Raw genomic sequence first — 27,776 nt, forward strand, 5'->3', positions numbered from 1 at the left:
TATATATATATATATATATATATATATATATATATATATATATATATATATAAATACTCATGCAACCATATGCATGTGAGTGTGTATGTATATAAGAACATGCACACTCCTTAGCTCTATCCATTAATTGTGCCTGGAAGTAGTGACATCCCAGGAGCCGTGGGCACTCCTGGTGCCCAGGTCTTGGTCCCAAACACCATTCTACAGTAAAGGTGACTGGGGGCTTCTTGTGGGAGGTAACTGATTACAGGCTGAGGCAGGGGAAGTATTAGATGAACATGGAATATCTGAGGGTACCAGAAAGTAAGGAACTGCTCAAAAAATGATCAGGATCTGTCTGGAGGACCCAGAAACCACTGTGAAGGGACTTTCATTGGCCAACTCTGGGACAATTTGAACACGAAAATAAATACTGATGGTAATGTATTATAACCCACTGAATTAAACAGGATCCTAGGATAATAATATGATGATGGAATGAATAAATAAGTGAACAGAAAAGAAAGCTCTTCCTTATACTAGAATACCAATAAGATTAGTTACCAACTGGCCACCATCACAGCAAAAAACAAAGGATGCTAAAATAAGGGGATGAGAGTTTGATGGGGAACAGGGTATTTACATAATGTCAAAGTATCTACCCATACAGTACTCACCAATTACAAAGGGAAAAGTAACCTCCCTGTGGAGAAGCCCAGCCAACACCACCTAACCAGGAATCAAAGCTGACATCACAAGGAATGGGACAAATCACACTAAAGAGGCATAATCTAAAGGGAACATCAAAGAAACCAAACGGAGGGCCTTCCTACAAAAGAACTGCTTGTAATCTTCAAAAGTGCCCTGGTCCTAAAAACCAAGGCGTGACCAAGGGAGCCACGTGCTTCTGCCAGGGAGGGGACAGCTGGCAAAGCTCAGTGGGGTGGGGGCTCAGACGGCACTTTTGCACCCATGTTAACATCCCAACTTTGAGCCGGGGAAGGGGCGGATGGGTTGGCAACTCACTCTCAGATCTTTCGGAAAAGAGTTCTGTCTTTCCTTTTTGTAAGTGTGAAATTATTTCAAAATAATGAGAAAAGGAGAGTGATGTCAGCGTCATGCCGGTATCGATACCTGACCTGTTTGTTGAGCTCTTCCACTTCAGAGAAGGTCTTTTCCCTGTCTCTCTTTAAATCCTCGATTTCCTTCCTGTTGAAAAAGCAAAATGTACAGTATCAGTGACCAGCCAGTTTCTTTTTTTCCCTGTCACTGCCCCTGTAACAGTGGTGGCTCGGGGTGTGCAGCCACAGAAGAGACTCTCACGGCCTGCTCCTGGGACCCCAGAGCCACCACTCTGCCACTGTTCTCCACCACTGCTGCTGCCCACCCAGCTGGGACCCTGACCCTGGGAACCAGAGAAACACTGCCAGTACTCTAAGAACCTCCATGGAATTTCTCAGTCGCACACAGTAACATCTCATTAGCAAAACATGTGGCCATTCACACCCAGCGGCATAAATAGAACGAAAACAGCCTCGTATCTGCTGGTGTCTCTTGTAAAATGTAAAATTTCCTGACAGCAAATGAGGGAAACAATGGTTTCTTTTTTTTTTTAAGATGTTATTTATATATTTGAGATAGAGTGAGAGCACAAGCACTAGTGGGGGGGTGGGGGGGGGACAGACGGAGAGGGAGAAGCAGACTCCCCGCTGAGTAGGGAGCCTGATGCAGGATCGATCCTGGGATCCCGGGACCATGACCTGAGCTGAAGGCAGATGCTTAACTGACTGAGCCACCCAGGCGTCCAGGGAAACAATGGTTTCTAGAGGGGAAAAAACTTTTAGATTTCAGAAATGCTGTAATATAATAGTAATCACCTGTTGACCACCTGCTCTGGATGCCATATTTTAATAATCTTTAACTTCATAGTTGAAAAAAAAAAAAAGGTCAGGGCGCCTGGGTGGCTCAGTTGGTTAAGCGACTGCCTTCGGCTCAGGTCATGATCCTGGAGTCCCGGGATCGAGTCCCGCATCGGGCTCCCTGCTTGGCAGGGGGTCTGCTTCTCCCTCTGACCCTCCTCCCTCTCATGCTCTCTGTCTCATTCTCTCTCTCTCAAATAAATAAATAAAATCTTTAAAAAAAAAAAAAAAAAAAAGGTCAAACTGTCCTTGGATAAGCCTATGGAAGTGAAAGTAGAAAGCCACTCCCCTTCCACACCGAGGCACACACTCAACTGGCTGAGCCACCCAGGTGCCTGAACACTCCCCACTTTCCACAGCAACACCTTCAAAGCTCATTGTACAGAGAGCAAAGCGTGTTGTAGACTGGAGTCCAGGCAGAACCACAGAGCCAGGGCCCTTACCTCTGGGCATCACTTGTCCTTTCTGCAGCTTCAAGCTTTTGCTGAATCCTTCCCAGCTCATTTTTCAACAATGTGTTTTCTTCAGAAAGCCTATCCAACTCGATTCTGCATGAAAAATTGAAAACAAGTGGTAAGAGTGGGGACTCCAGGAGCTGGCCACCATATGTAGTTCACATGAGTATGGTCTTGCAGGTGGAAGTCATGGTGGACCCTGCATCATCTCTGGATGGCACAGAGCACATGGTTCCTTTTCCTTTATGCACTGCTGACATCCTATGGTTTGCATCTCCCAAGCAACAAGCTACAGAAAATAAAGCATTCTTAGCTTCTAAAACAATCAATCACACAATCAACTCATTAAGAGTATTCAGCACCTCGGTTCTGTTTACTTCATGTTTACAGCTGACCTGTTACCACATCTCACAACCACTAACTAAAACGAGTGTGCTCATGGCTGGTATCAACGCACAATGCTGGCTGTGGGTCCTCAGGTTATGGCATGGTAGTAACCAGGAACTCTAGCATGGAGCTAAGGAACATGAGCAATCAGAAGATCAAAACACATTTTCCTCTTTAGGGAGAGCTACCTGCATTGTACACTCTTCAGGTCAGCACTAGGGATGAGAAAACTGGGGAGATGCCCACATCCCTTGTACAGAGAGAGACCTAATGCAAGGTGGATCTCTCAGTGGGAAAAAGCAAGCATGAGTAGCTACCACATGAACCAAGTCTGCTTGGAGCGACCTTTGCTTTCTGATACCTTAGAGATCTCCACTTGGGTAACACCACTGACATATGACAGATAAGCAATTTACCAGTAAAGATCACAAATGAGGCAGCTTAAAACCCGTATTTGCTGCCCGAGAAATTTATTCTTTTTTTTTTTAGATTTTTATTTATTTGAGAGAGAGTGCATATGAGCAAGGGGAGGGGCAGAGGGAGAGGGAGAAGCAGACTCCCCACTGAGCAGGGAGCCCGACGTGGGGCTTGATCCCAGGACTGAGCTGAAGTCAGATGCTTAACGAACTGAGCCACCCAGGTACCCCCACCCTAGAAATTTATTCTTAATAGACACTGGTCTGACATTTGTTCCCCCCACCAATAGGTCCCTATCTGGCATTAGCTTCTAATTTTTTCAATCTAAAAATATTCAAAGCCACATGGTCTTGTTATGTTTAATGTAATAGGCTTATAATACCAAGCATAAGTGTCTTCTTCATACACATAAATATAACGTCATTTTATCTCATGAGGAACTAAAGACAAAAATAAAGAAAGGGAAGTCATTGGAATTTTTAAAGCAGCAAACGGTTTCAAGCAGAGGAGAGAAACAAATGAGGTCTGTGTTTGGGAACCGCCACTCTGGCTCCAGGACGGAAAACTGACTCAGTGCTGCTGCGTGTGTTGGGGCGGTTTCCACTTCAGCTTCCTGGGCCTCAGAGAAGCTGATGGCTGTCCCACTCCGTCCCCCTCACCACACCAAGCAACTAGAGCTCTGTGAGACTGACCATACAATGGGTGACTGTCCTCACAGAAGGTAAGGGAAACCTCCAAGAGCCCCCTAATAAAACAAAAGTCTAGATGCTGAAACCCCGGCTGTGAGCATTAAGCCACACACAGACAGGGTTACCCTGAGGCCAGTGCCCATGGCAGCACTGCCATCAGCAGCGTGGAAAAACCACACCGGGCGGGCCTACATTAAGCAGTGCCCTAGAAGGAAGTTAAAGTGGTCCCAGATTAGCAGCTCCCAAGTCTCAGCAAAAGCAGTATCCGCCCTTTCTTCAGAAAGCATCCTCTACTACAGTTCCGGAGATTCCCAGAGATGAACAGCATGTAAACACAAGCTCACAGTCACAGATCACCACAACATACATGGAAAAAAGCCACCTCCCAGCAGCAGCAGAAGCAAAACAGCAGACTGGATCCCACAGGAACCTCAGATATTGGAATTATCAGACACAAACTAAGGATAAGATTGTAAAATGTTTACATAATAAAAAATAAACAAGAAACAAGAACTATCAAAAATGATCAGACCAAAAAGGACAAAACAGGGCTTTTGGAAATGGGGAAGAAAAAAAAAAGGCAATGTCGAAATAAAACCTCACTGAATGAGTTAAATGGCAGATTTAAACAGAGCTGAAGGAAGAATTACTGATCCGGAACACAGAGATAGGAAAAAAAGTACCCAGAATGCGACAAGAGAGAAAAGAAGATAAAAGAGATGGAAGGGAAGAAATGGAGGAAAAGTGAAAAGATCTAACATCATACATCTAATTGTAGAGTGAGAGGAGAAGTGATGTTTTAAAAATAATGGCTGAGAAGTTTTCATAAGACACAAATTCAATGGGTACAATGTTTTTCTAAGCAGGATGAGTAGAAAGAAAACCACACCTGTGCCCTATAACCTGACAATTCCATTCTTAGGTACACCCCAATGTAAATGCTCCAAAAGACATGGATAAGAAGTTTCTTAGCAGTACTATTTGTGAAGACTAAAACTAAACACTATTCAAATGCCCATCCACAAGTGAATGAGTAAACTGTGTTACATTCACACAACAGAAGAATCCACAGCAATGAACCATATGAATGAACTACAGCTATAGGTCCTGGATCATCCAGGTGGGCCCAATGTAATCACAGGGTCCTGAAATGTGGAAAAGGGAGGGAGGAGAGTGGGGGTCAGAGTGATGTGATGTCAGGTGGACCTGACCAGTCATTACCAGCTTTAGATGGAAGGGGGCCAGGAACAAGGAATGCAAGCAGTCCACAGAGGCTGGAAAACAGGAGAACAGCGATTCTCTTCTAGAGCCACCAAAAAGGAAGGCAACCCTGCCAGCATCTTAATTTTAGTCCAGTCATAACCATTTCAGACTTCTAAGCTCCAAAACTGTAAAATCATAAATTGTGTTGTTTTAAGCCACTAACTTAGTAATAGTGGTAATTCGTTACAGCAGCAATAGGAGACTAAGAACCAATACAGAGCAACAACTAGACAGAGTAGACTACCCAATGTCAATGGTGGAATCTTTTTTGTTTTAAAGATTTATTTGAGAGAGAGCACGCTCATGAATGGGGGAGGGGCAAAGGGAGAGAGAGAATCCTCAAGCAGATTCCCCACTCAGCATGGAGCCAGACTCGGTGTTCTACCCCAGGACCCTGAGGTCATGATCTGAGCCAAAACCAAGAGCCGGGCTCTCAACCGACTGAGCCCCCCAGGCGCCCCCTACCAAACATTTAAAGAAGAAAATGCTAATCCTTCTCAAACTCTTACAGGAAAACTATAGACCAATATCCTTTCCCAACATTGATGCTAGAATCCTCACAAAATACTAATAATGATTACTGTTTAATAGATACAGAGTTTCTGCTTTGAATGATGAGAAAGTTTTGGAAGTAGAAAGTGGTGATGAAAAAGAAAAAAGAAAGTGGTGATGGTTTACACATTGTGCATGTTTAATGCCACTAAATTATGTGGTTAAAATGGTCGATTTTACATTATGTATACTTTGCCATGATTAAAAAAAAGTCAATATCCATTGACAGAAAAACTAATTTAAAAAGACTGGTACACTCTTAAAGGATATTAAAGAGATATAATAACTAAATGCACACCACGATCCTTGATTAGATCTGGGGTAGGTGAACAATCTAGAAAATACATACTGAAACAATTGGCAAAATCTGGAAGTGGAGTGCAAATTAAAAATAGCAGTGCATTCGAATTAAATCTCCCACATGTGATAACAATGCTGTGGATATGCAGGAGAACATCCTTGTTCTTATAAAATAACATGTTGAAATATTTAGCAGTAAAATGTCATAATGTCTGCAATTATCCCCAATGATTCAGAAAGAATTTAAAAAGGGTGTGTGTGGAATTGTGTATAGAGCAAAAGAGCAACAGAAGAGGTGACCGTGGATGAATTCGGCCACGTAGACATTCAGACCACTTCTGTTCTCTAATCTACTGGCAGAGATTCTTTCACAATCCAAATCTGGTCGTGTCACTCTGCACTTTGCTTTCTCCTTGATAAAGACCCAAATCTTCACCATGGCCTTTAAGGTCCTGCAGGTCTGAGCTCTGCCCAGCCAAGGGGCCTGTGGCTGGTGTGGGTTTGGAAGGCAGCTATGCTCACCATTATCCCACCAACACCAGCTCTGGTGTGGGTTTGGAAGGTGGTCCCATGTGTTTCCTTACAAGTGGCCACAAGGGAGTTGTGGCCAGGGGTCCACTGGCTGGTGCTGGGGATAGACCTGCCCTCAGAGAGCAGGGGCTGGGGGCCCAGCTTGGGGAGTGAGGGATGCCAGTGGGCTCGGGGGGCACCTGCATGTTGCTGAGCCCAGTAGACTCCTTCAGGCTGCAGGTCTTGTGTGAATTGGCCTCTCAAGGGCTCTGGAGACAAGTGTTCCTCTCTCCTTGCAGGATTCTTCCCCAAAGACACAGCTCCTTGGTTTCCCCTTCCTCTGAGGGCTCCTTCCTCGACTCTCCACCTACCTCACTCCACAGGCTCCTCAAGTGTAACTGAATCCTGCTCTCCCCACTTCTTGGTCAGTGGCATTTCTGTGGAGTGCTCTGAGTGCTCTGTGACCCACTTCCAATCTCCCTGTGAAAATCCCATCCTCCTGTAACCCATCAACTTGGCCTCGACACTCCTGCCAGTTTACTCCCTGCACCTCTGATGCTATCACTCTGGTCCCCAGCCACTGTCACTTCTTGCCTGGACATCTGCAGTAGCCACCTCCCCCTGCCCTCCACCCACCTCCTCCTATACACCCACCCCACAACCCCTGCAATCCACTCTTCCCGGTTTCCCTGGCTAACCGAGAGCATGTTTCCACAGCTGCCCGGCTCAGGGCCCCAGCAGCCTGCCTCTCAAAAACCCTCCCCATACCCACAAGAGCCGGTTCCTATTCACATTCCCCTCTGCACAGCCATCTCCTTATTCCCCAAAGCCCTCTAACCTGGGCAAAGCCTGCTCCTGCCCCAGGTCCTCCTCCGCCTTCCCAGATCTGAACACCTCACCTCCCAGAAAACTACCGGCTTGAATTTGGGCCGGTCGTTTCTATATACTCCCTTAGGCTTTCACCATTTGTGCACGTGTCCCTAGAAAATGTACATGGTCTCAGGAGCATGGCCTTTAAGTTTCCTCATATTTGAAACAGGGCAGCAAGTTTCTTCCTGACACTGAGACACGCAGGAAGCACGGCACCTCCCCCAGAGGCTGAAAGCCGTAAACCTGTCTTGCACCCTGCTGCTATCCCTAGCTGTACCCCCACATAGAAGATGCCCCATAATCACTGTCAAGGAGTGAAGACCCTCCTGAGAATACAACTGTGACTTTAGCTGTGGGGTCAACAGGAAGGGAGTGAGACTCAAGGTGCTGGGCTGCTTCTGTGCCTAAGGCCCCTCCCTGTGTTTGCCTGGGGCCTGCCACAGACTCGTGTGCAGAACAGGTACCCACGATGTGTCCGCAGGGCCCAAGACCAGCCTCTGTGTGTCTGGGACTTGCTATGGAGCATCCAGGACTGTAAGTGCGTGTTCTACATTCATTTCGTGCTCCATGCCCTTTGGGGGCACGGCACCCTCTGCACTTCATGGGTGACAAAATTTAGAAGTCAGGCCACTACAAACAAAGTGCTCTATGGTTTAGAGACACCCACATAAAAGGCAGGGACATCAAGTAATGGCACCTGTAGGAGGTGAGGAGGCCTGGTGCCTAGGAGGCTTCTAGCTATGCTAGTATTTTTTCTTAAGCTGGGTGGTGCCTTGACATTTCTTCCTTTTGGTTTCATGTCAATCCCACATAATCTTTTTACTCAATGAAGCTAACTGCCCGTGGTCACCCAGGTAGCAGGAGCTGATGCCTGAGGGGGACTGTAGGGCTCTCTGAATTTGGCCCATATACCAACATCTCGAGGCCATCTCCCCAGCTTCAGGCTTCCCCTGAAGGCATCAACTGCAGCAGCATCTTGAACCCCCCTGGGCACTCATGCCCCACCCCCAGCCTCCCAGGAGGTGTCTGAGCTGGACGGCTTCCTCTGTTGCTCCACTCAGGAAGCTCAGGAACTTGCAGTTCAAGGACAGTGCCTGGCACACATGCTGGCGGGGCAAAGTAGTGGGTCCTGCTCAAAGTCAGCAGGAAGAGAGCTCAGGCGACCCAGAACTGAAGCAGGGTTCCAAACACAGTCTGTCTTTGTCCTTGTGAGACCAGCGAGAACTTCCTAAGGACAGGAGCAGGGGACACCAAGGCCAGATGAACTGCCCAGAATGGCCCAACTCTGCCCTCACCCATTCACTGGGCATGTGGTGACCTGTGGGATGCCCCGGGGTCGGGGCCGGGCTTATGACCCCTGCACAGGCATGAGGGTTACATAATCCCCATCAGCAGCTGTGACGAGGCCCATGCAGTGGAGCCGGAGGTGAGAGGTTAGAGGGTATATAGCCTGACATTCTAAGAATGGGTAGAAACCAAACCTGTTGTTCTCTCTTGAATCTGCTTCTTTCTCAAGAACCCGAACGACTTCTTCCAGCCGCAGAAGTTTGGTTTGCATGTCGTCCTTCTCTCTTTCCAGGGCCGTGTTGGCCTCTTCCTCCCGCAGGGCCTTAAGCTGCTCCTGCCCCGCCACCTGGGGGCCAGTGAGGTGGGGTTGGGAGAGCGAGGTGCCCTCCTTGGCCCTGTCCCTGCTGTGCTGCAGCCCCTGCTCCAGCGTGCTCTCCCCATGCTGGCCCTGTTCCGCCACAGCCTGTCCCTGGCTGCCCGTGGGGGCCAGACCCTCACTCAGATGCCCAGCTCGCTCCAGAATGGCCAGCTGCCTCTCAGTCTCTCCTCTGCCCACTGGTGGGGGCTGGGCTGGTGAGGCATCTCCTTCTGTTCCCCAGAGCAGCTCCTGGGCTTCAGTCTGGCTCACACCAGCTGAGTTGCCAGCAAGAGGCACTGGCTCCTCCAGAACCGCTCTCCTGTCCACCCCACGTGGGTGCACCTGTGCCCCCCTCTCGGGAGGAGCAGAAGCCACCTCTTCGGCAACGAGCACATGCCGACCATCCTCTCTGAAGCCAAGGCTCTCCAAGGGCCCTCTGCGGGCCAGGGCAGGGGCTAGGGCTGGGCTCTGCTGGGCATCCACACGCCTGCACCTGGTTTGCCCATGGCCACGCCCATCGCCAGGTTCCAGCCAGGCCAGTGGCTGCTCCCTCCTGCCTGCACCCTCCTGCTCACGACCTGCCACTGCTGGCCTGTCCCTCCAGCAGGCCCACAGCATGTCTGTTGCCCATACGGACCTTCCCACTTGTTTCCTACAGGTGAGCTCCAGCTTCTCCTCCTCCAGGGCGGAGGACCTGCAAAATTCTGCCTGTTCATTGCCTACCAGCTCCTGCGGCTTCCGCTGCTGACTTCCCCAGCGTGGGTGGGGCTCCTCCCCCCTGCCCGCCCTCCGCTCCTTCTCCTGGTCATGCTGCTCTGTCACCTCGTGGACTTGCAGCAGAGCTCTCTGGAGCACCTCTTCCTTCTCCTGCTGAGGCTGCAGCGCAAAGTGCTTACAGTGGGCAGCCTGCTGGGCTTCCATCCTTGAGAGCTCGTAGTTCAGCACAACTTCGGCCTCTTTCCTACAGAAACAGAGCACGTCACAGGCGCTGTGGGCACAGCTCAGGCCCGGTCCTACCCCCAGGTTGGAAAGGCCTCCTCACAGGCTCCTCTTGTCCTGACCACGGACCTCCTCTGCCTGGCCTGCTCTGTCCCCTCACCCCCATGCACCCCAGCGTTCCATCCATGCCCTGGGACCCTCTGTAGAGGGTCTATCGGAGGATCTGCCCTCAGTAGGGTTGGGTTCTACATACAGAAGCTGACACGAAACCATTCACACACATGACTGGTAAGTGTAAGTTGATTATAACTAAATAGGATAAAAATTCAGTACCTGAGTCATGCAGGCCACATGTCCAGGGCTCAGCAGCCACGTGTGGCTGGTGGCTCCCATCATGGATGAAGAAGATACAGGACGTGTCCCCCATCACAGGAAGTACTAAGGACAGTGCTGGTCTAAAACTTTAGTGAGATGTGTGGCTCTCACCTACAGTTCAAAGCTACCCTTGAAAATCTGGTAAGTTGCTGGGCACTAGGCCTTCACAGCCCTGGGAGAATGGAGTCCCAGCCGAGGTGAGGGCACTAAGGACATGTTCTTTGTGGCTGGTGCCAGCCTGAGAACAGGACATGTGGCCGGATGTGGCTCTAGGTCCAGCGTGGGGAAGGACTGTGAACAGCAAGCAGGTCCTCCAGATGGATGGCGCAGGCTGGTGGAAGGGGCTACCATGCACCGGCCCATCTACTGCCAGTAGGGTCTAGAGGGACTTGGGTCAAGTCCCTTATCGCATAGCTCTGGGGTTTAAGAGAAAATAACTTAAAGCTCAGAGGAAGCACATGACTTAAAAATGACCTTTATCATCCTGTAGGAGAGCGACAGTTCCCATCAGCCCCCACGGGCCCAAGGCCCTTCCACTGGTGTCATATGGAGTGCAGGGAGGAAGGAGCACCCACAGACTTGGGGGGCAGTCTGGTTCTTTCACAGCACATCCTACGTACTCAGGCTAACTCGAATCACTGAGCCAAAGGGGAGAGTACATCCCACCCAGGTTGGAGGGCATAGTCTCTACATAAAGGCTGTCGACATCTTGCAATCAGGGGGTGACTGAGGCCACATGCACTCAGCTCCAACACCGAACCCCACCGAGCCCTACATAAGCCCTCTGTGAGGAGCACGGTGTGGTGGGCCACTCCACTGTGAGCCATCCGCTCAGCCCTGGGTCAACATATGCTGGGTGTAGTCATCCCCTCCTGAACTGGATGGGTCCAAGACTCCCCACAAGACACGGAGGGGCTGACTGACCAGCACCATGGCTAAGATAACTAGTCATTTCACTCTACCAAGTCAGACCCACTCGACAAGGAATGAACACATGGGTATTTCTCATGTCATTATGACACTGTTTGACACAAAATGCCATATCCCAGTTTTCCAAATAAACCTTTCCTCTCCTTTGCTCACACCTTTTGGCCTTTCCAAGAACCTCACCAACCCAAATTATTTGTCTTTCCCATTGTTTTAGGGGTTTTAGACCTTTCATCCATCTGCTCATGTGCTAGAAAATTAAATGAGATATTAAAGGAAGATTAAAGGAAGAACATACTGCCCTTTGCAAGTGTGAGGCAAAATTCTACAAGGAATTTTAACTCTTAAGCTCTAGTTAACAGATATTTTTAATACGAAAGAACAATCCTTACCTGATGACCTGTTCTTTCTTTTTTTAAAAAAATATTTTATATATTTATTATTTTGGGGGGGTAGTGCGCTGTGAGCACGGGGAGGGGAAAAGAGAGAGGAAGACAGAGAATCTCAAGCAGACAGCACTGAGCATGAAGTCTGATCTGGGGCTCGGTCCCGTGTCTCTGATATCATGACCTGAGCCAAAACCAAGAGTCTAACACTTAACTGACTGAGCCACCCAGGTGCCCCTGACCTGTTCTTTCAATGCTCACCTACCTGCCCTGAGAAAAAGCACCCCGTTAGCAGGTACTATGATTCTGAGCAGTTTCCTGATGCAGTTTCAAATCTGGGTTCTTGGCAAGAACCCCTAACTGTAAGACCCTGAAAGGACGCAGTGCCTGACCTGACTCGCTGCAGCTCGTTCCGATGCCTCTGGTGCTGTCCCTGCTCCGGTGGGTCCTGCTCTCGGGCCAGCCGCCCGGCTGGGCCAGATAGCGCCTGAATGCAGCACTGCCCCAACCCCGCCCTCTCCGGCAGAGGGCCACAGGCCGCCTGCTGGAGCTGGTCCTGCAGGCCTCGGATGAGCTCCTGAGACTTCCCGAGCAGCACCTCCAGGTCAGCCCTCCGGCACTCCAGCACGTGGACCTCAAGCCTGAAGGCCTGCTGCATCTGCTCCCTCTCCTTCGTGAAGTCTCTCCTCATCAGCTCCATTTCCCTCTCGTAAGAATTTACCTGAAAAGAGAAATGTGAGCAGTGTCCATCAGGAGGTCCTGAAAATGACTTACTGGGCAACACAACACAGAAATACCAGACTTCTAGGCATGACACCCAAAGAATGGTGGCCCAGACCCAAAGCGGTGCACAGGCCTGTGAACAGAAAGAGCGGCGCTAAGGACAGTGGAGCCTCTCCCAGAGCGCAGTGTGGCCTCAGGCTTCCCTTGTCTCCCATAACCTTCACAAGGGCCCCAGGAGGCAGGTCCAGCAGGTGGGGAACGGAGACTGGGATCACGTTGGGCCAGGCGCCTGGTGGGACAACTGAGAGAACTGGGGAGCCTTCATGAGACCAGGGGTGGCTCTGAACATCCTCCAGCTCCAGGGGCACGGCTACTGCAGGAGTTTCCAGCTAATGCATCCCAGGGAGCCCAGAGGCACAAGCACAGGACAGGCACTCCCACCTTGCTGCTACTCTTACGCCTGATAACAAAGCGTGGAAACAAGTCGTGGACATGTCTCTTAACAAAACCCCACCACGATCTGCTAACAGAGCAGAAGACAAGTTCATCTAAAAAGACAGACTCAGCCAAGGTCCTGGTCACAAGGTCACAGAGTACCCCACAAAGGGCAATCCCAGGGTCGCATCAGCTTAGAACACAGATGGGAGCTCTGATTCCCTGATGGCAGAGTGGGCAGCAAGGTCTGGCCTCAGTGCGACGACCCCTATGACACTTGGGTACACATAACCCCATTCCCTCCCTTTACTGGTCATTCCTTATCTCCTGCCTCCTTCCAAAGAAGGTGTGAGGCAAAATGTTCATTTTCTTTACATTTCCCCACAATCTCCTGTCCCCGAGCGGGCTTCCTAAGGGGCGCAGGATCTAGGACACACGTGTGCATGCAGAAACATGCACAGCCAAGCAAGGCTTTCCAGCGCGCAGCAGGAAGCTTCTCTGTGTCCCTGTGGCCGCCCTCACTCCCCCTGACCTTGGTCTCCAGCTGGATCTTGAGGTCTTGGCAGTGTTCCTTCACCTGCTCCATCATTATCTCCGTTTCTAAACTCACTGGAATGGAATCACCAACAAATGAGATGACACCTGCAAACAAAGAGACATTCCTGTTTCTGTCCTGCCGAGGATGCCGTAGGCCGTTCCCAGCCCTCCGATCCGACATTTGGCCGGCACTGAGTATTCAGCCTAGTCGTCTGCCACCATGCCCCTGACCACGCACAACCCTCCATGGGCCTTTTCTGCAAGAGGAATGTTGTGCTGGCAGAGACAGCCAACCCTCGTGGGTTTCCACAAGCAATCTACTATGCTTAGCTCTCAAGGTAGGAGCTCTTCAGAAATCAGCATTCCGAGTCTTTGCCAGAACACACATTACCCAAAGATATAACCAGGAGGCTCCCTGCAAGATCTGTCAGGCCCTTGGATTCCCTAAAAGATGCTGTACATGGTACGTTTACTGCCCCCTGAATTCTGTTCCCTGATGCCAGGCACACAGAGGGACTGGGAAGACCGAGCAACGAGTGTGACCTGTCTCAGACAGTCAGTGCTTTATGATGAGGCACTATGAGCCTTATTTTTTCAAGCTTTTTATTCTAGCTATGCCCTTTTCTTAGAGACTTTATGTTACTTACTACTACATGATAATAACATGGGTTTTCAATATGTTAAACACAGTAAATACTCATGGAGTCAAAGTTCTGACAGATCACAGGAAAGACTACATGAGTGACCCCTTGTTCCCGAGGATTCTCCTCACTGACCATGTCAGACGTCCTTGCAGCTCATTTTGCGAGGTGCCTGTGGAACTGCAAGCACCGCCCGGGGCACCAGGCATTTCTGGTGCTACTGAGTAACATGCCCAAGGGCTGACTCAAAATGTGAGTTTTGGCCACTGCTCAGGTTTTGTGCTGGTCTGGGGCTGGGGAAGTGAAGGGAGATGACACACGCCTTAACGATTTGCCATGAAAAAAAACGACAGAGTGAGGGCCATGGGGCCGAGAGAAGTCAGGATAAGCACCTCAGGAAAGCAAGCAGCCCCTGCCCTGTAAACCGGAGCTGCCACCTGGTTCTGGCCAAGTAGGCCCAGGTGCACGAGCAGCTGGTAGGAGTGGCTCCAGCTGGAAGTACTGAGGGCACGGCCGCCAGGACCCCACAGCCCTTCTACCAAAACTCCCCTGTGGCAGCAGAACCCTCCTCCTTTGGAGGGGCAGACAGGACTTCTGTGTTCAGATGGAGGGTGGTGGGGGGGCAAAGGGGAAGAGAAAGGGCCCTGGTGCGGGATCAGTGATGACACAGAGGCTGGGGCTGCCTTCTGGTGCCACAGTCCAAGGTCTTCTGGACAAGGGCCAACCAAGGTATGGGTCCCTAGCTCTGCTGATCCCTGGGTTATGGTTGGCAGCTCTTGACAAGGGTCCCATGTTCCGTGCATCCCACACTCCTCCAGGGACAAAGGGAGGTAGCAATCCTCTCCCCCTTCCCTGTGGCCAGGCTGCCCACCTGGCCATGTGTAACACTAATCTGGGGATGTGATGTTGTCCGGTGTGCTGGCCGTACCCCAACCCCTCCCAGCTGAGGACAGTCAGGACAGCAGGTCTTGGAAGTCATCAGACTCCACTAAAGAAGATGCTGTGAGGGGATCCCCTTAAGGGACTGAGGAAGCTGGACCCAGTGCACAGAAAGCCCCACTTGGTTCCCATGTTGGCTCTCTTAGGTACAAACTTTATTCTTTTTTTTTTTTTTCCAAGATCTCATTTATTTTATTTGAGAAAAAGGTTAAGAGAAAGAGGGAGAGGGAGAGAGACCATGTGCAGGGGGAGGGGTGGAGGAAGAGGGAGAGAATCTCAAGCAGACTCCGTGCTGAGTGCAGAGCCCAAGGCTGGGCTCAATCTCATGACCCTGCAATCATGACCTGAGCCGAAATCAAATTTTAACCGACTGAGCCACCCAGGTGCCCCCCTTTTTCCTGTTTCATTAAGTAAACAGCTTTAGGACAATATAGGAACTCTGACTGCTCTCAGGGTTGCAGATGAGAACAAGATGCTCTCTGAGGGGCTGACTCTGCTATGGTACATGGTCAGTGGAGGCAACCACGTGGCTGGGGGTGGGGCAGTCCCGGTGGTCCCCACAGGCCCCCCACCAGCAGCGGTGCGCATGGAACCGCATGCAGCATGTGAATTTGCATAGTGCCCACCCCATGCAACTTCCAGGAAAGGTGGCAATCAGCCAAACCCACCCTGTCCTCCAGAAGGACCATGGAAACCTGAAGGAAAGCTGTGGCATCTGAACCCCACCCCCCCAATTCTAGTCTCTAGAAGGAGCCAATAACTGCGCCTCTTGGTGCCTGGAGCTTGTTCCAAACTTCACAGGCTGAAGAGTTAAGGACCGTGAAGCCCTGGTCTTCATTGTCAAGTAACCCCTTCAGCATCAGTGCTGTGCACAGGCAGGTGGAGCCGGCCCTTCCAGGGTGCCACAGCCACACCCCACCTCGACCCTTTGCACGCCATCCAGGGAGTAAACATCAGCCCTGTCTGCTGCAGTCCACATGAGGCCTCTGTGAATACCAGGAGTCCCTGACACATTTTACGCATTTACCTTCCCTCTCTGAGAGCTGTCACAGACCCAAGACCAGACATCATGCTCTGAGCAGGGCTGGGAGACCACCACCCTGCTCACTCCCAGCCTCCCCTCTCCTCCCTTCCCTCGATGACTATGTCTGACCCCTGCCGAACGCTCATCCTAGGGCATCTCTCTGGATCCTCCCCATAACCCAAGAGGCCCACTAGGACATGCCTGTCCTGAGGTCACTACCAGGTCATCATAACCTTCACCACTCTACCCAAATGGTAAAATCCTTACCATCTTCTACCTCCCTTGGGCCTCTGGGTATTGTCCCTGGCCTTGGGTTACAGGCCCTTCTCCCACATGTGGCAGTCCGAAGGGCATGTGATCCCTCGGAGGCCTGACATGCCGGGCAGCTGGCCCCCCTCCTGCAGAGTCCCCCGGGACCAGGGGGAAGCTCGTGCAGTGGGGGAAGACAGACACACCCTGCCACCAGCCTCTGCTCTCCCACAGCAGAAGCACACAAGCCGTCACCTCCCGGGACTGGGCTCCTACCTGCTGGCCCGTGTCCAGGGGGCAGCCGTTCCTCTGGCTGTGCGTGGGGCCGGCCATGCCAACTCGGGGGCAGCTGTGCTCGCAGGCCTTCCAGTGCAGCCTGCAGCTCGTCGTTGCGGTCCTGCAGGTCCTGTGGGGTACATCCAGACACCCCCTGCAGCCAGTGCGGCCACCTGAGGGGCGGTGAGGAATGGGGCAGTGTGGAGCCAGCCCGCCGAGGGAGCAGTCAGGTCTCAGGCCCTGACTTCCAGCACACAACACTTAAAACTGCATTCCTGTTTCCTAAGGACAGGTGAGCCAAACGAAAGCAGGGGCCACTTCTCGACCTTCTAGTACCCTGCGCCACTTTCGAGCACTCGATATTCAGAAGGGGCTCAGAAAAAAATAGTGGAGTAGAAACTGAAGAGAAATGTAGAAAATACAGAGAACCATTAACAGCTGAAACTCCAGTGATGTTGTGACGTGGGTGTGAGGCAGCAATGTCCCGGGATGTGTCCTGGGATTCTTTCCTCCGCTGCTGTTGAATCTGCAAACGGTTCTTTCTACAGCTACTGAGCCAAGAGGATACCAGGTGCTTCAGACCAAGGGCTACAGAACAAAGATGATCTTACCAAACAGAAAGGATGATGTCTGAGTGAGCACGCACACTGGGGGAGGTGGGGGGACTTGGGAGGCGGTCATGAAAGCTTCAGAGGAAGGGCCTCATTTGCAACCAGCGTAATTCTGTCCACACGTGAAAGAAACACATCTCAACAAGCACACCTGGTCACCTGATTTTTAAACGGCTAGAAAGGGTAGAGTTTATAGCCACTTTCTCAGACGGTCCCACAGCTAGCACACCACAGCTGTGTGTGTTGCCATGTCCACTCCTGACTCTGGGTCTATGTCCCCCTGCCCTGGAAGCTCAGCAAGCCCCTGACTGCCCCAGCCTGCAGGATCGCAGAAGTGATGCCCCGTCTTCCAAGGGTGCAGCTTCTAGCCAGCTTCTCCTTTTGGGATAGCCCCTCTAGCCAAGACCACATGGACACCCGGCACATCCACAAGCCTCCACATCCCTTGCTGGTTTTTAAATCCTATTTGAGTTTCCTTTCCAGGCGGCTCTCATTGAGTAGACCTCATCTTCCCAAAACTGTTCCTGAAGGCCAGCACCTGGCCTGTGGCTGCATGCCCCTGGAGAAGGAGCCTCTCACTGGCAGTCCTAGGCAGTGGGAGAAGGGACGGGTTCTGCACAGATCTCACAAGAAGCACAGATTCACACAGGGTCACTGTACCTCGTTCAGAATCTCCTAGACAAACATACAATTTTCCCCATGGAGGAAGCAGTTCTGTCTGGGGGGAAAGGGCAGGGCAGAAAGTAAGAGCTTCGGGACAAGTGTGCAGAGCAGAGCGTGGAGCCCCTGGTTCCTGACACAGCCTGTGGTCGCTGCTGCTCTAGCCCTGGGATGTCTAAGAAGGCAGCACTCGGTGCATAGGCCACCGAGCATCTCAGGTGCAGTGAGTCTGAATCGAGGTGTGCTGTAGCCTAAAATCTACACCAAATTTCAAAGACTGGATTCCAAAAAAACGGATATAATGGTAACATTGTAGAAATATTGAATTAAATAAAATGTTATTAAAATTGATGTCACCTATTTCTTTTTACATTTTTTTTTAAAGATTTTATTTATTTATTTGACACAGAGAGACACAGCAAGAGAGGGAACACAAGCAGACGGGGTGGGAGAGGGAGAAGCAGGCTTCCCGCTGAGCAGGAAGCCCGATGTGGGGCTCGATCCCAGGACCCCGGGATTACAACCTGAGCTGAAGGCAGATGTTTAACGATTGAGCCACCCAGGCGCCCCTCTTTTGACATTCTTTAATGTGCCTATGGGAAAACTTAAAATTACATGTGTACCTTGTATTGGGTATTTTGAAAACATACACACATCCCACAAATTCAGCAGTGCCAAAAAGCAGGTTTTCTTAGGTGTTATGCAGGGCATAGACTTCTCTGCTCGGAGGACACAGCAGGGAGCATCACCAGTTCTAACTGATGAGGGTGACATGCACCATCCTGGGCACGAGCTGTGGGCCCCAGCTCTACACAAAGGGTGTCTGGTGGGGCTGGGGAGCCAGGCACCTATTTCCACAGGGACTCACATTTACTTGGGGTGCCTATGGGTGCCAAAGGTACTACTGTACCAGCCAGGAAAGGCAACAAGTCCATTGCCGTAATTCTGCAGTACTAAGGGTCTGAGGGGAGGGTGGGACTTCCAACAGCAGCACTGGGAAGCATCAGAGAGGAAGGGGGTGCCAGCAGGCTGGCTGGGCCCAAGTAAGCACACACGTAAGGGGGGGATGAAGAACCACCCAGGGACAGATAATGGTGGGGACGTCAGTCAGGGGTTGGTGTGTGCGTCAGTCCATTTGGGCTGCTATCACAAAATACCACAGACAGGGCTTATCAAGAACAGAAATTTAGTTCTCATAGTTCTGGAGGTTAGAGTCCATGATCGAGGTGCGGACAGATTTAGTGTCTGGTGAGGGCTTCCTGGGTCGGAGATGTCTTTTCTTGCATCCTTACATGGTGGGACAGATGGGGGAGCTCTCTGGGACCCCTTACGTAAAGCACGAATACCTTTCACTGGGCTCCACCCTCATGACCTGATGACCTCTCAAAGGCCCAACACATCCTAACATAGTCACATTGCAGGACTAGGCTTCAACACATGAATTTGGGGACACCCAAGCATCACATCGGTAACTGAAAATGCAGAAAAGGAAAATGTGCATTTGGGGTTTCTGACCAAGGACACGCTCCTCCATTACAATGTCCACCTAAAGCAACAGCAGAAACATGAAACCACAGACAACTCTGATTAACATTTTACACTCCCCTTTAACCAAAGGCAGCCTCACCAAGGAAATGGAGAGAGCTGAAGGAAATGACAAAAAGCTAAAATGACAGTTAAGTAGAAAGAGGATTTGGCAACAAGGGAAAGCATGGTTTCCTTGCTAACAAATATCCTGGTCACAAAGTACAGGGAAACACCGAGCAGTGACTTTGGAAAGGCTGGATGATGCCCTGCGGGGAAGGCTGAAGGTTGTCTCTACCTCTGGAGACTGACTAAAAACACCATCAGCCCAGAGGCAGTGATGCTCCAGTAGCAAACAGCAGAGAAGCAGGACTCCTCTGGCTCACGGGAGAATTCCAAGGGTCAGCTGATAGGTATGGAGTGGGTGCTGGGCTTGGGAAATCATCATTTGGCAATCACTGTGGTAAAGACTGAAGTGGACACTAAATCCGGGGAAAATTCTGATGAAGAGCAGGATGTTTATGTGGTCTTTACGTGTCTCCCCACTGACTGATCATTAGTTGCACTGGAGGAAAAAAAAAAAAACCCAGTAATTATACAGTGGGGAAATCAGGTAACACCTTGACCAGGTGATCAAAAATTAACATCACCTATGCTGTCCCGCTGAGAACACATAATCTCAATTTAATCCAAAGGAAATATCAGAAAAAGACAAAATAAGAATGTTTAAAGATATCACTTTAAAAATACCCACGTCAGGGGCACCTGGGTGGCTCAGTCGTTAAGTGTCTGCCTTTGGCTCAGGTCATGATCCCAGGGTCCTGGGATCGAGCCCCGCATCGGGCTCCCTGCTCGGCAGGAAGCCTGCTTATCCTTCTCCCACTCCCCCAGCTTGTGCTCCTGCTCTCGCTATTTCTTTCTGTCAAATAAATAAATAAAATCTTAAAAATAAATAAATAAAAATTAAAAAAAAATAAAATTAAAAAATAAAAATACCCACATCAGAGACAAAAGCTGTAGGAAAGTGCTGTAGACTGGATGTGCCTTCCCTCCACCCCCAATTGGCAGGTTAAATAGTCACACCCAAGGAGAAGATTTTGAAGGCGTTGGGGGGGAGGGGGGCTTTGGGAGGTAATCAGGTCATGAGGGCGGAGCCTCATGAATGGGATCAGTGCCCTTGTGTTAGAGACCCCAGAGAGCTCCCTTGAAGGCAGCTTTCAGTCTGTCCCAGGAAAAGAGCTGTCACCAGACACTGGGCTGGGCCTGACCCCCAGGGCTCAGGAAATTTCTAGTAGAAGCTTCTGCCTAACTGTCCATCTTAACTTTTAGGAACTAAACTGCTAGAGCCTTCTGCCTAGCTGTCAATCTTACCTTTTAGAAACAAACTAATAAACTGCTGGAAAGGAAAAAGCAGCATCTGAGGAGGCCCAACTACAGATGAATCAGAAAGTGCCAGAAGTGACCCATAGTTACCTCAGCCTCATTATAATGTGAAAATCCCCCTCTGAATATTCATCCCAAGCCCTAGTAAAAGGAGCCTGCTTTCCCTCGTTTGGCTGTGTTTTAATTACTCCCAACCATCTCCCTGTTACTACAAATAAAGTGATCTTGTGAGGCAGCTCCACTGGGGTAGTCTCTGTAATTCACTATTTGGGTTCGAGAACTGTGGGAACGAAATCTCTTGTTTATAAGCCCCCCAGTCTATGTCGTTTCTGTTACAGCAGCCTGAATGGTCTAAAACAGAATGTTTCATGACAACTAAAGGCAGCATCTGACCCTATGCTGGATCCTGTACTGCAGGGGGAAAGGCTCTAAAGAACACTGTTAGGTTAACTAACAGAACTGAAATACGACCAGCAGGTTAAAGTATTGTCTCAGCGGGAATCATGAAGTCACTAAGTGTGCCACAGTTAGGCAGAATGGGAAGCGGGGTCTTCAGGAAGAAAAGCCCAGACTTCTGGCTTTTGCACATTTCTGTAGTGTAAGTAACTGCCACCATAGCTGATTTCAAGCTATCAAAGATTTAACAAGAAGCTGCAAAACTCCTGAGCACTAAACAATCAACTCTAGTGCACCTGCACACCTCTGCAAGGTAGGAGGACTAAGCCCATTCTTCGGAAATGCGCACTGACCTGCTGAGGGGTGGAGTGGCCCCATGATGCATGTCAAACCCTCTCAGATGTTCAGAAAATCACTGTGTGATTTTCCACACACAGCACACAAGTGAGCAAGTATGCAATGAGCACACAGAGTAAGATGTAAACAACAGGTGAATATGGGCAAAGGGCATCCAGGTGTCCCTGCCACTGTTTTTACTTTTGTAACTTCATGTATTAGAAATTATTTTCCAATAAAAAGGTTTTTTTTTAATGCTCTAAATGTAAGTTTGAAACAACCAAAAATAGTAAAAAAATGGAAAGACCAATTTCTAAATAAATGGATTAACTAACACTAATATGTACAATATTTCTGATGCTTCAAAAAATCAAATTTGAGGAAGCCGAAGTGAAATGATAACAGTTCTTTAAGTAACAAAGTCCTGTGAGAGAAAGATGGGGTTTATGCGTGTTTGAAAGATCCAGTGCACTAAAGTAATGTATTAGTTGATGGTTAGTTACAGGCTCTAAATCAAGGCAACAAGCTTAAAGCGAGGGAGGAAACATGACGTGTCACTGCAATCCAACCATCATGACAGATCCCCAACCCCAACCCAGCATACGCCCAGGAGGAGGTTCAGGAGGAGGGTGTCACAGCTGACCACACACAGGATTTTCAGAAGGGCACCCTGGTATTCAGGGTTTGGAGTGGAGGAAAGAGCAGGGGGCAGGAAGCAGTAGGTCACATTACACTCCAGAACAGCATGCACTCACCTTTATCCTCTGGTGTTGCAACGTGCAGCAGGAACAAAGTCAATTCTGACTTTAATTTGGAGGGAAATCATTAAGAAGTGAATTGGCAATAGACCCTTAATATCACACAATAATGTTTTAGCTGTTGGGATCCTGGGTAATTTTAAGAGTGTAACAGGGTCATGATATGTTTCAGCACTACTGATGTGGTTCATCACCTAGGCCTTGCTCTGTGGTGTCTCTAACTGAATGGATGATCCCTGGTAGGTGTGGCTACTTGCATGGTGCCTTCAAACACTGAGGGGGGCTTCAGAGCTGGTGCCAGTCTCACACCCTTGGCCTGCCCTGGTGGGGCTGAGCACGGGCACCGTGTAGGCAAGTTGGGTCCCCTCTCCTTATGGAACATGAGACTTGGAGGTTCCGTCAGCAGAACACAAGCCGAGATCAGAAGCTCCACCTGCTCTGCTCATACAAGGATGCTCCTGCTGACCTTCTATCATTCATGTGGAGGCCAGGAATGTGGCCCGCCATGAATGACAGGCTGCTCCTAGGCAGGAAAGCAAAGTACAAGGCCTGCACACCACTATCCAGGTCTAAACCAGTCAGAGCCTGATGACCTACACCACCCACCGTCTCATGGGCTCCATACCCTGTTCTTAGCAGGCATGGCTACAAGAGGGCTACATGGCCTTCTGGCACCAGGCAGTCTCTGGAAGGCCAAGCTCTTAGTACCCTCCCCAGCACCATCTCTCTTGCTGCAAAGTGGGCTGGGGGTGTGTGGGGCAGGGGTGCATGAGGGCTCCATGCACCAAAGACAAGAGCAATGGTCCCAGGGCAAGACAAAGGCAATGTGATGGCTCAGGATGGCAAAGGGGGTTGGGTGGGGCACGTACCCGGCACTTGAGCTCATACTCCTTTAAGACCTCCTCGAACCGCTCCTCCTGGGCCAGGAGCTCTGTGCTCTGTGGCTCCAGCTAAAAGTCAGACCCACACAGGAAAATGACAGACAGGACCTCAGGCCAGGTAGAATGTGTGCTATCACCCTCTCATGCTCCTCCCACTAGGCTCAGCATCTCCAAGTATAGCCTTCCATCCCTCCTCCTCCTCCTCCTCCTCCTCCCTCCTCTCGTTTAAAAGATCTCAAGGCAAAAGGATGCTCTGAATTTATGGAAGGTGGTCATACTCCCAACTGGAGCCTGGGGTGCATTCCTGCCTCAGCTGCCTGGGACACCCCCTGCCTGGACCTCTCTGTGCCGCACCTCTCCTCCCCTTCTTTACTCTAGGTGAAGGGTAGGGCCAGATGGGGGCACCTCATGATGGACATAGAGCTCTCCTCTGCGCCCCTCACCACTGAGAATCCATCACGGGGGTCTGTGCAGATGGCACTGTCACTAAATGTTCAGCAGGCATGGTGTCACCAGGGTGTACAAGTACCCCTGCACTGGCACAAAGAGGAAGGAAACAGAAGGAAAGCTGCCCTACTGATTTTCTCTCCATTCTAGAATTGTAGTAGGAAACAACTGAATTCACTCACCTATGTATTCTTTTTCAAGTCCCTGACACTTTTTACCCAGGACCCAGAGACTCAGAATCAGCAAAAGGACTTGCCTTGTCCTTCAACACAAACTCCAGGTCATTCTGCAGTTTCAAGACCAGCTTCTCTGATTCCGAAAGCTTTTCCACAACTTCAATAATCTCCTTCTGTAATCGACTGTTTTCCTACAAGACACAAACCAGTAGTTTGCCAGGCTTTGGGGGTGAGGAACAGAGCTGTGGGCAGCCTGTCTCCCCTCTGTGTCAGAGACTTATTCCCAGCAGCACTCACAATCAAGGAAGAAACCTGCAAATGCAACGTGACTGGTGCTCACTGCCTTGGCACCTGCAGGGGAGTCTGTGCTGGGGACCAACCCCACAGAGCCCCTCACCAGTGCTTGTTGCTCTCCCCACTGCCCCTTCTCCTGGCCTGAATGCTCAAGAAGGCCATGAGTAACACAAGAGGCTGGGGGCAATCCTTTCTGAGCTGTTGTCTAAACGAGGTATTGGAAACGGCACCCTCACAGCTCAGATGTCCCCCAGGGGAGGAAGGCCGTGCCCATTGACACAGGAAACAGTTCGGGCAAGGACACAGCTTCTCCCCCAGGGAGACAGAGACCAGGCAGATGTGGAAAGAATCTGCAGGCTCTGCGTTAGGAGAGCAGGAGGAAGGCAGGAGCACAGGAGGGACCAGGGGACATGGGGCCAGGAGACACCTCACTGGACAGAACCAAATGTAGGGTGGCCGTGGGTCTCAGGACATTCACCAAAGCCCAAAAACCCCGTTTGCTTCTGGCTACACACCCAGGACTCCAGCAGGGTGGGCTTTAGGTTTTGGTCTTTTGCTGACCCCACAGATGTTCTGGTCTCCGGTGGCGGGGGGAGGGGGGATGCAGTGCAGCAAAGCTGGCTGCTGCTGACCCTCTCTGACCACTGTCCCCCTGAGCCAGAGCAGAGAGTAAGAGCCCCACAGGTCTCAACCTGTCCTGCTGGCCCCATGACCAGAGAGAAGGCAGGGGCAATGCCTCTTGTGGAAAAGCCAGGACCCCTTCTGCTTTGGCTGAGAAATGTGCTATCTCTGTGGCTGCAGCCAACGTTTCTCAGTTGGAAATCCCAGGTATTCCCCTACCATGGAAATGTAAACTTTAAGATTCCTAGGAGGTATTCAGTCCCTGACTAGGAAAATGTGGGGTGTGGGAGGATGAACCCTCAGGCGACCTCCATTCTGTCATTCAGGGCAGGATGACCTGGGGAGACACTGCTCCCCACCTACCTTCAGGGCGAGGGTCAGCTTTTCCTGGAGGCTGACCTCCTCGGCCCGAAGGCGCTCCAGGTCCTTCTCCAGCACAGCCCTCTGCTTGCAGGTCTGCTCCCAGAACAGCTCACGCTCCCTCTCCACTTCGGACCGCAGGAGGCTCAGCCTTTCCCGGTACCCCTGCTCCAGGTGTCTGCAAGGCACACACACAATATGTCATGTTGGGTCCCAAGGGGCCCCCCAGGCCCATACTGACCCCCACCTCTCCAGGGATATCTCCCGGGCAACATAGCCTTTCTTCCCTGGAACCTTCCTGCCCATAGCACTTGGCCACACTGTCTGGGACTCAACTGTTCCTGCTCGACAGATGGGGTCAGTGAACCTCAGCTAAACTGCACATGCTGTAAGGGCATGGGCCCTCCTTTAAAGCCCCCCTACCCTGGGCCTGATGGTGGATGTCCCCCCTCCCCCGAGGGCTAGGGGAGGTGACAAGGGAAGCCAGCAGGTCCCTGGAGCCTCTGGAGTGAGCTAGCCAATGCTCTCTGTGGGTAGACCTCTCTGATGCCCTCTGCCTTTCGGCCACCTCTCACACCAGGGCAGCCTGGACAACCAAATGTGTACCGAAGTAAGCCTTTCATGCAGGACCCAGGCAACATAAAACTTGCGGACAGTGAATCCCAAAGCAATCAGAGGAGAAGGTAGGAGGCATTTTCCCCTCTCAGTTTCTGCCTTCTCTTTCCTAAGAACCATTTCTATCAGCAGAAAAAAGTGCCAAATGTTAGTTTTATTTATTTTTTTAAGATTTTTATTTGTTTGAGAGAGAGAGAGAGAGAGAGAGTGGCGCACACGCAAGAACAGGGGGAGGGGCAGAGGGAGAGGGAGAAACAGACTCGCTGCCGAGCGGGTAGCCTGACACGGGGCTCAATCCCAGGACCCCAGGATCACGACTTGAGCCGAAGGCAGATGCCCAACCGACTGAGCCACCCAGGCGCCCCCAAATCTTAGTTTTATCACTGAAACAGTTGTTTAGCAGGATATCTAAAACCAAGTCCATCTAGACTGAAGATGAGTGAAACTCTTAACTTCATTCAGCAGAGAGCTTGGTAATGTTAATAACTCAGCAGAGAACACCAGGGGTTTGCCCTCCAGCCCCCTCCAGACAGTCTAGACTTTCTCATTTCAGAACTTGAAGGAAAGAACACCCAGCAGGAAAGGAGATGGAGAAAGGGCAGCAGTTACTTAGGGGAAAAGAATAAGACAAATCTACCTAATGTAACACTCCACAAACCTTTGGGGTAATTTTAATTTGATCATATCACTCCATTCTTTAAAAACTTTAGAAATATCCAACAAAAGAAAAATGGATAAATAAAATATGGCAGATGCACATAATGGGACGCTCTGCAGTCATCACAAAAGCATATACGATATGATATTATTTTGTAAATAATTATGTGCATGGAAAAAAGAAGTGAAGGACATAAAAAACGTCAGGAGTGATAACCTCTGGGTGAAATTTCTGCTTTTATTTTTACTTTTACTTGTATTTTCTATAATGAACATGTATCATTTATTACTCTTCTAATAAAAAAACCTAATGCAGCCATAACAGCTATTTCTAGAAACTCCTGATAATGCTCCATTACTCATGGGGCAAAATCCTAACTCATAGGGCCTTCATGGATTCCTTGACCAGATCCTCAGACCAAGATAAGGCTTTCAAGTTTGTCATTCTCTGACCCCAGGAAAGACATCATAAAATTCTTCCCATGTGCTTGGGAGAGAATCAAGCCTAACATGCCATGACTGAAGCAAATCAGTTTTCAGTTACTTAAACTGATCTTCTAAAATCAACTTACATTTAGCTCTTGGACATAATTCTCTAAAAAGGAGTTTTCTCCCTTGAACAGCACTAACCAAGGGCTGGCAGGTGACAGTGCAGGGCAGATGGGAAGATCATGGGGGAATCAGGCTGCTCCAGAGTCTAGACAGGCCCCTGTGGGCCCCTCCTGCCCCACAGTCCCCATGAGGCTGCGACCCAAGGTCTCAGTGGCACCAGAATCAGTCCTGCTCCTGCTCAGGGGGGGGGAACTCAAGCCTCTGACGTCAGTGGTGAGTCTAACAACAGACCCATGCTGTTAGAAGGGCCATGAGGAGGTGGGGGAGGCACTGAGAAAGGAAAAAGTGTGTCAGCAATCCCTCTGTTGTCTTCTTCCAAGGTTCCTTCAGTTCCTAATTTTTAATCAGAGTCTCACTCTGTGGAAACCCACGCTGACCTCACACCCTGTTTTGTGAGGTCAGGGAGCTAAGAAGACTGTCAGGTGAGCAAAATCATACATTGGCAGCTGCAAGAGCCAGCCGGTTAAACACTCTAGTTCCACCCACAGGAACTTGCTCAGTAAGAAGCGCTCAACAGGGAGGCTTTACCGCTGGATGCTACAAGGGAATCAGCTGAATAGAGACTGTTGATTGCTGACAGGAGCAGAAACAAAATGCAGTTATTTCTTAACTAAATGCTCCTTTGTGATAAACACCGCCGCCCATGTTCCACACTGAGATAAGGGGGGCTAAGCAAGGCCACAGCCAGCGCATCCATGCACAAGTCAAGGTGTCATGGCTGGACTCCCGACCCGGGCTCCACAGCCTTACTAACACCTCCTTCCAGTGAGACCATGTTTATTTATTTTCTCAGGTTTGACTGGAAATTATTTTTGAAAATTTGGAGAAAGGATCCTTACTGTTTTGGTCTCCTGAACATCACCATTATCCTGTGAGAGTCTTTCATGCAGAAACGATGGAAATGAGTATGCATGTGTGCACACTTGTACACACGCGCGCTCTTCCACACCACGCCCACACACGCGCGCTCTTCCACGCCACGCCCGCGCGCGCGCTCTTCCACACCAC

The 27,776-nt window shown here is 50.2% G+C and overlaps 1 protein-coding gene across 1 annotated transcript in view; it reads right to left on the minus strand.

Moving 5' to 3' along the window:
* NINL (ninein like) overlaps positions 1 to 27,776 on the minus strand; it is a 173,115-nt gene that overhangs the window by 29,085 nt on the left and 116,254 nt on the right. The window contains exons 11-19 of the mRNA XM_032419757.1: positions 24,888 to 25,062; positions 23,690 to 23,800; positions 22,975 to 23,055; positions 16,438 to 16,567; positions 13,304 to 13,413; positions 12,006 to 12,334; positions 8,823 to 9,947; positions 2,342 to 2,446; positions 1,119 to 1,188 (exon numbers count right to left, since the gene is read on the minus strand). Coding sequence (XP_032275648.1) covers positions 1,119 to 1,188; positions 2,342 to 2,446; positions 8,823 to 9,947; positions 12,006 to 12,334; positions 13,304 to 13,413; positions 16,438 to 16,567; positions 22,975 to 23,055; positions 23,690 to 23,800; positions 24,888 to 25,062 — 2,236 coding nt within the window. The remainder of the gene's footprint in view (positions 1 to 1,118; positions 1,189 to 2,341; positions 2,447 to 8,822; positions 9,948 to 12,005; positions 12,335 to 13,303; positions 13,414 to 16,437; positions 16,568 to 22,974; positions 23,056 to 23,689; positions 23,801 to 24,887; positions 25,063 to 27,776) is intronic.

Source organism: Phoca vitulina, unplaced genomic scaffold (assembly GCF_004348235.1).
Source record: "Phoca vitulina isolate PV1807 unplaced genomic scaffold, GSC_HSeal_1.0 scaffold22, whole genome shotgun sequence".
NCBI lineage: Eukaryota > Metazoa > Chordata > Mammalia > Carnivora > Phocidae > Phoca > Phoca vitulina.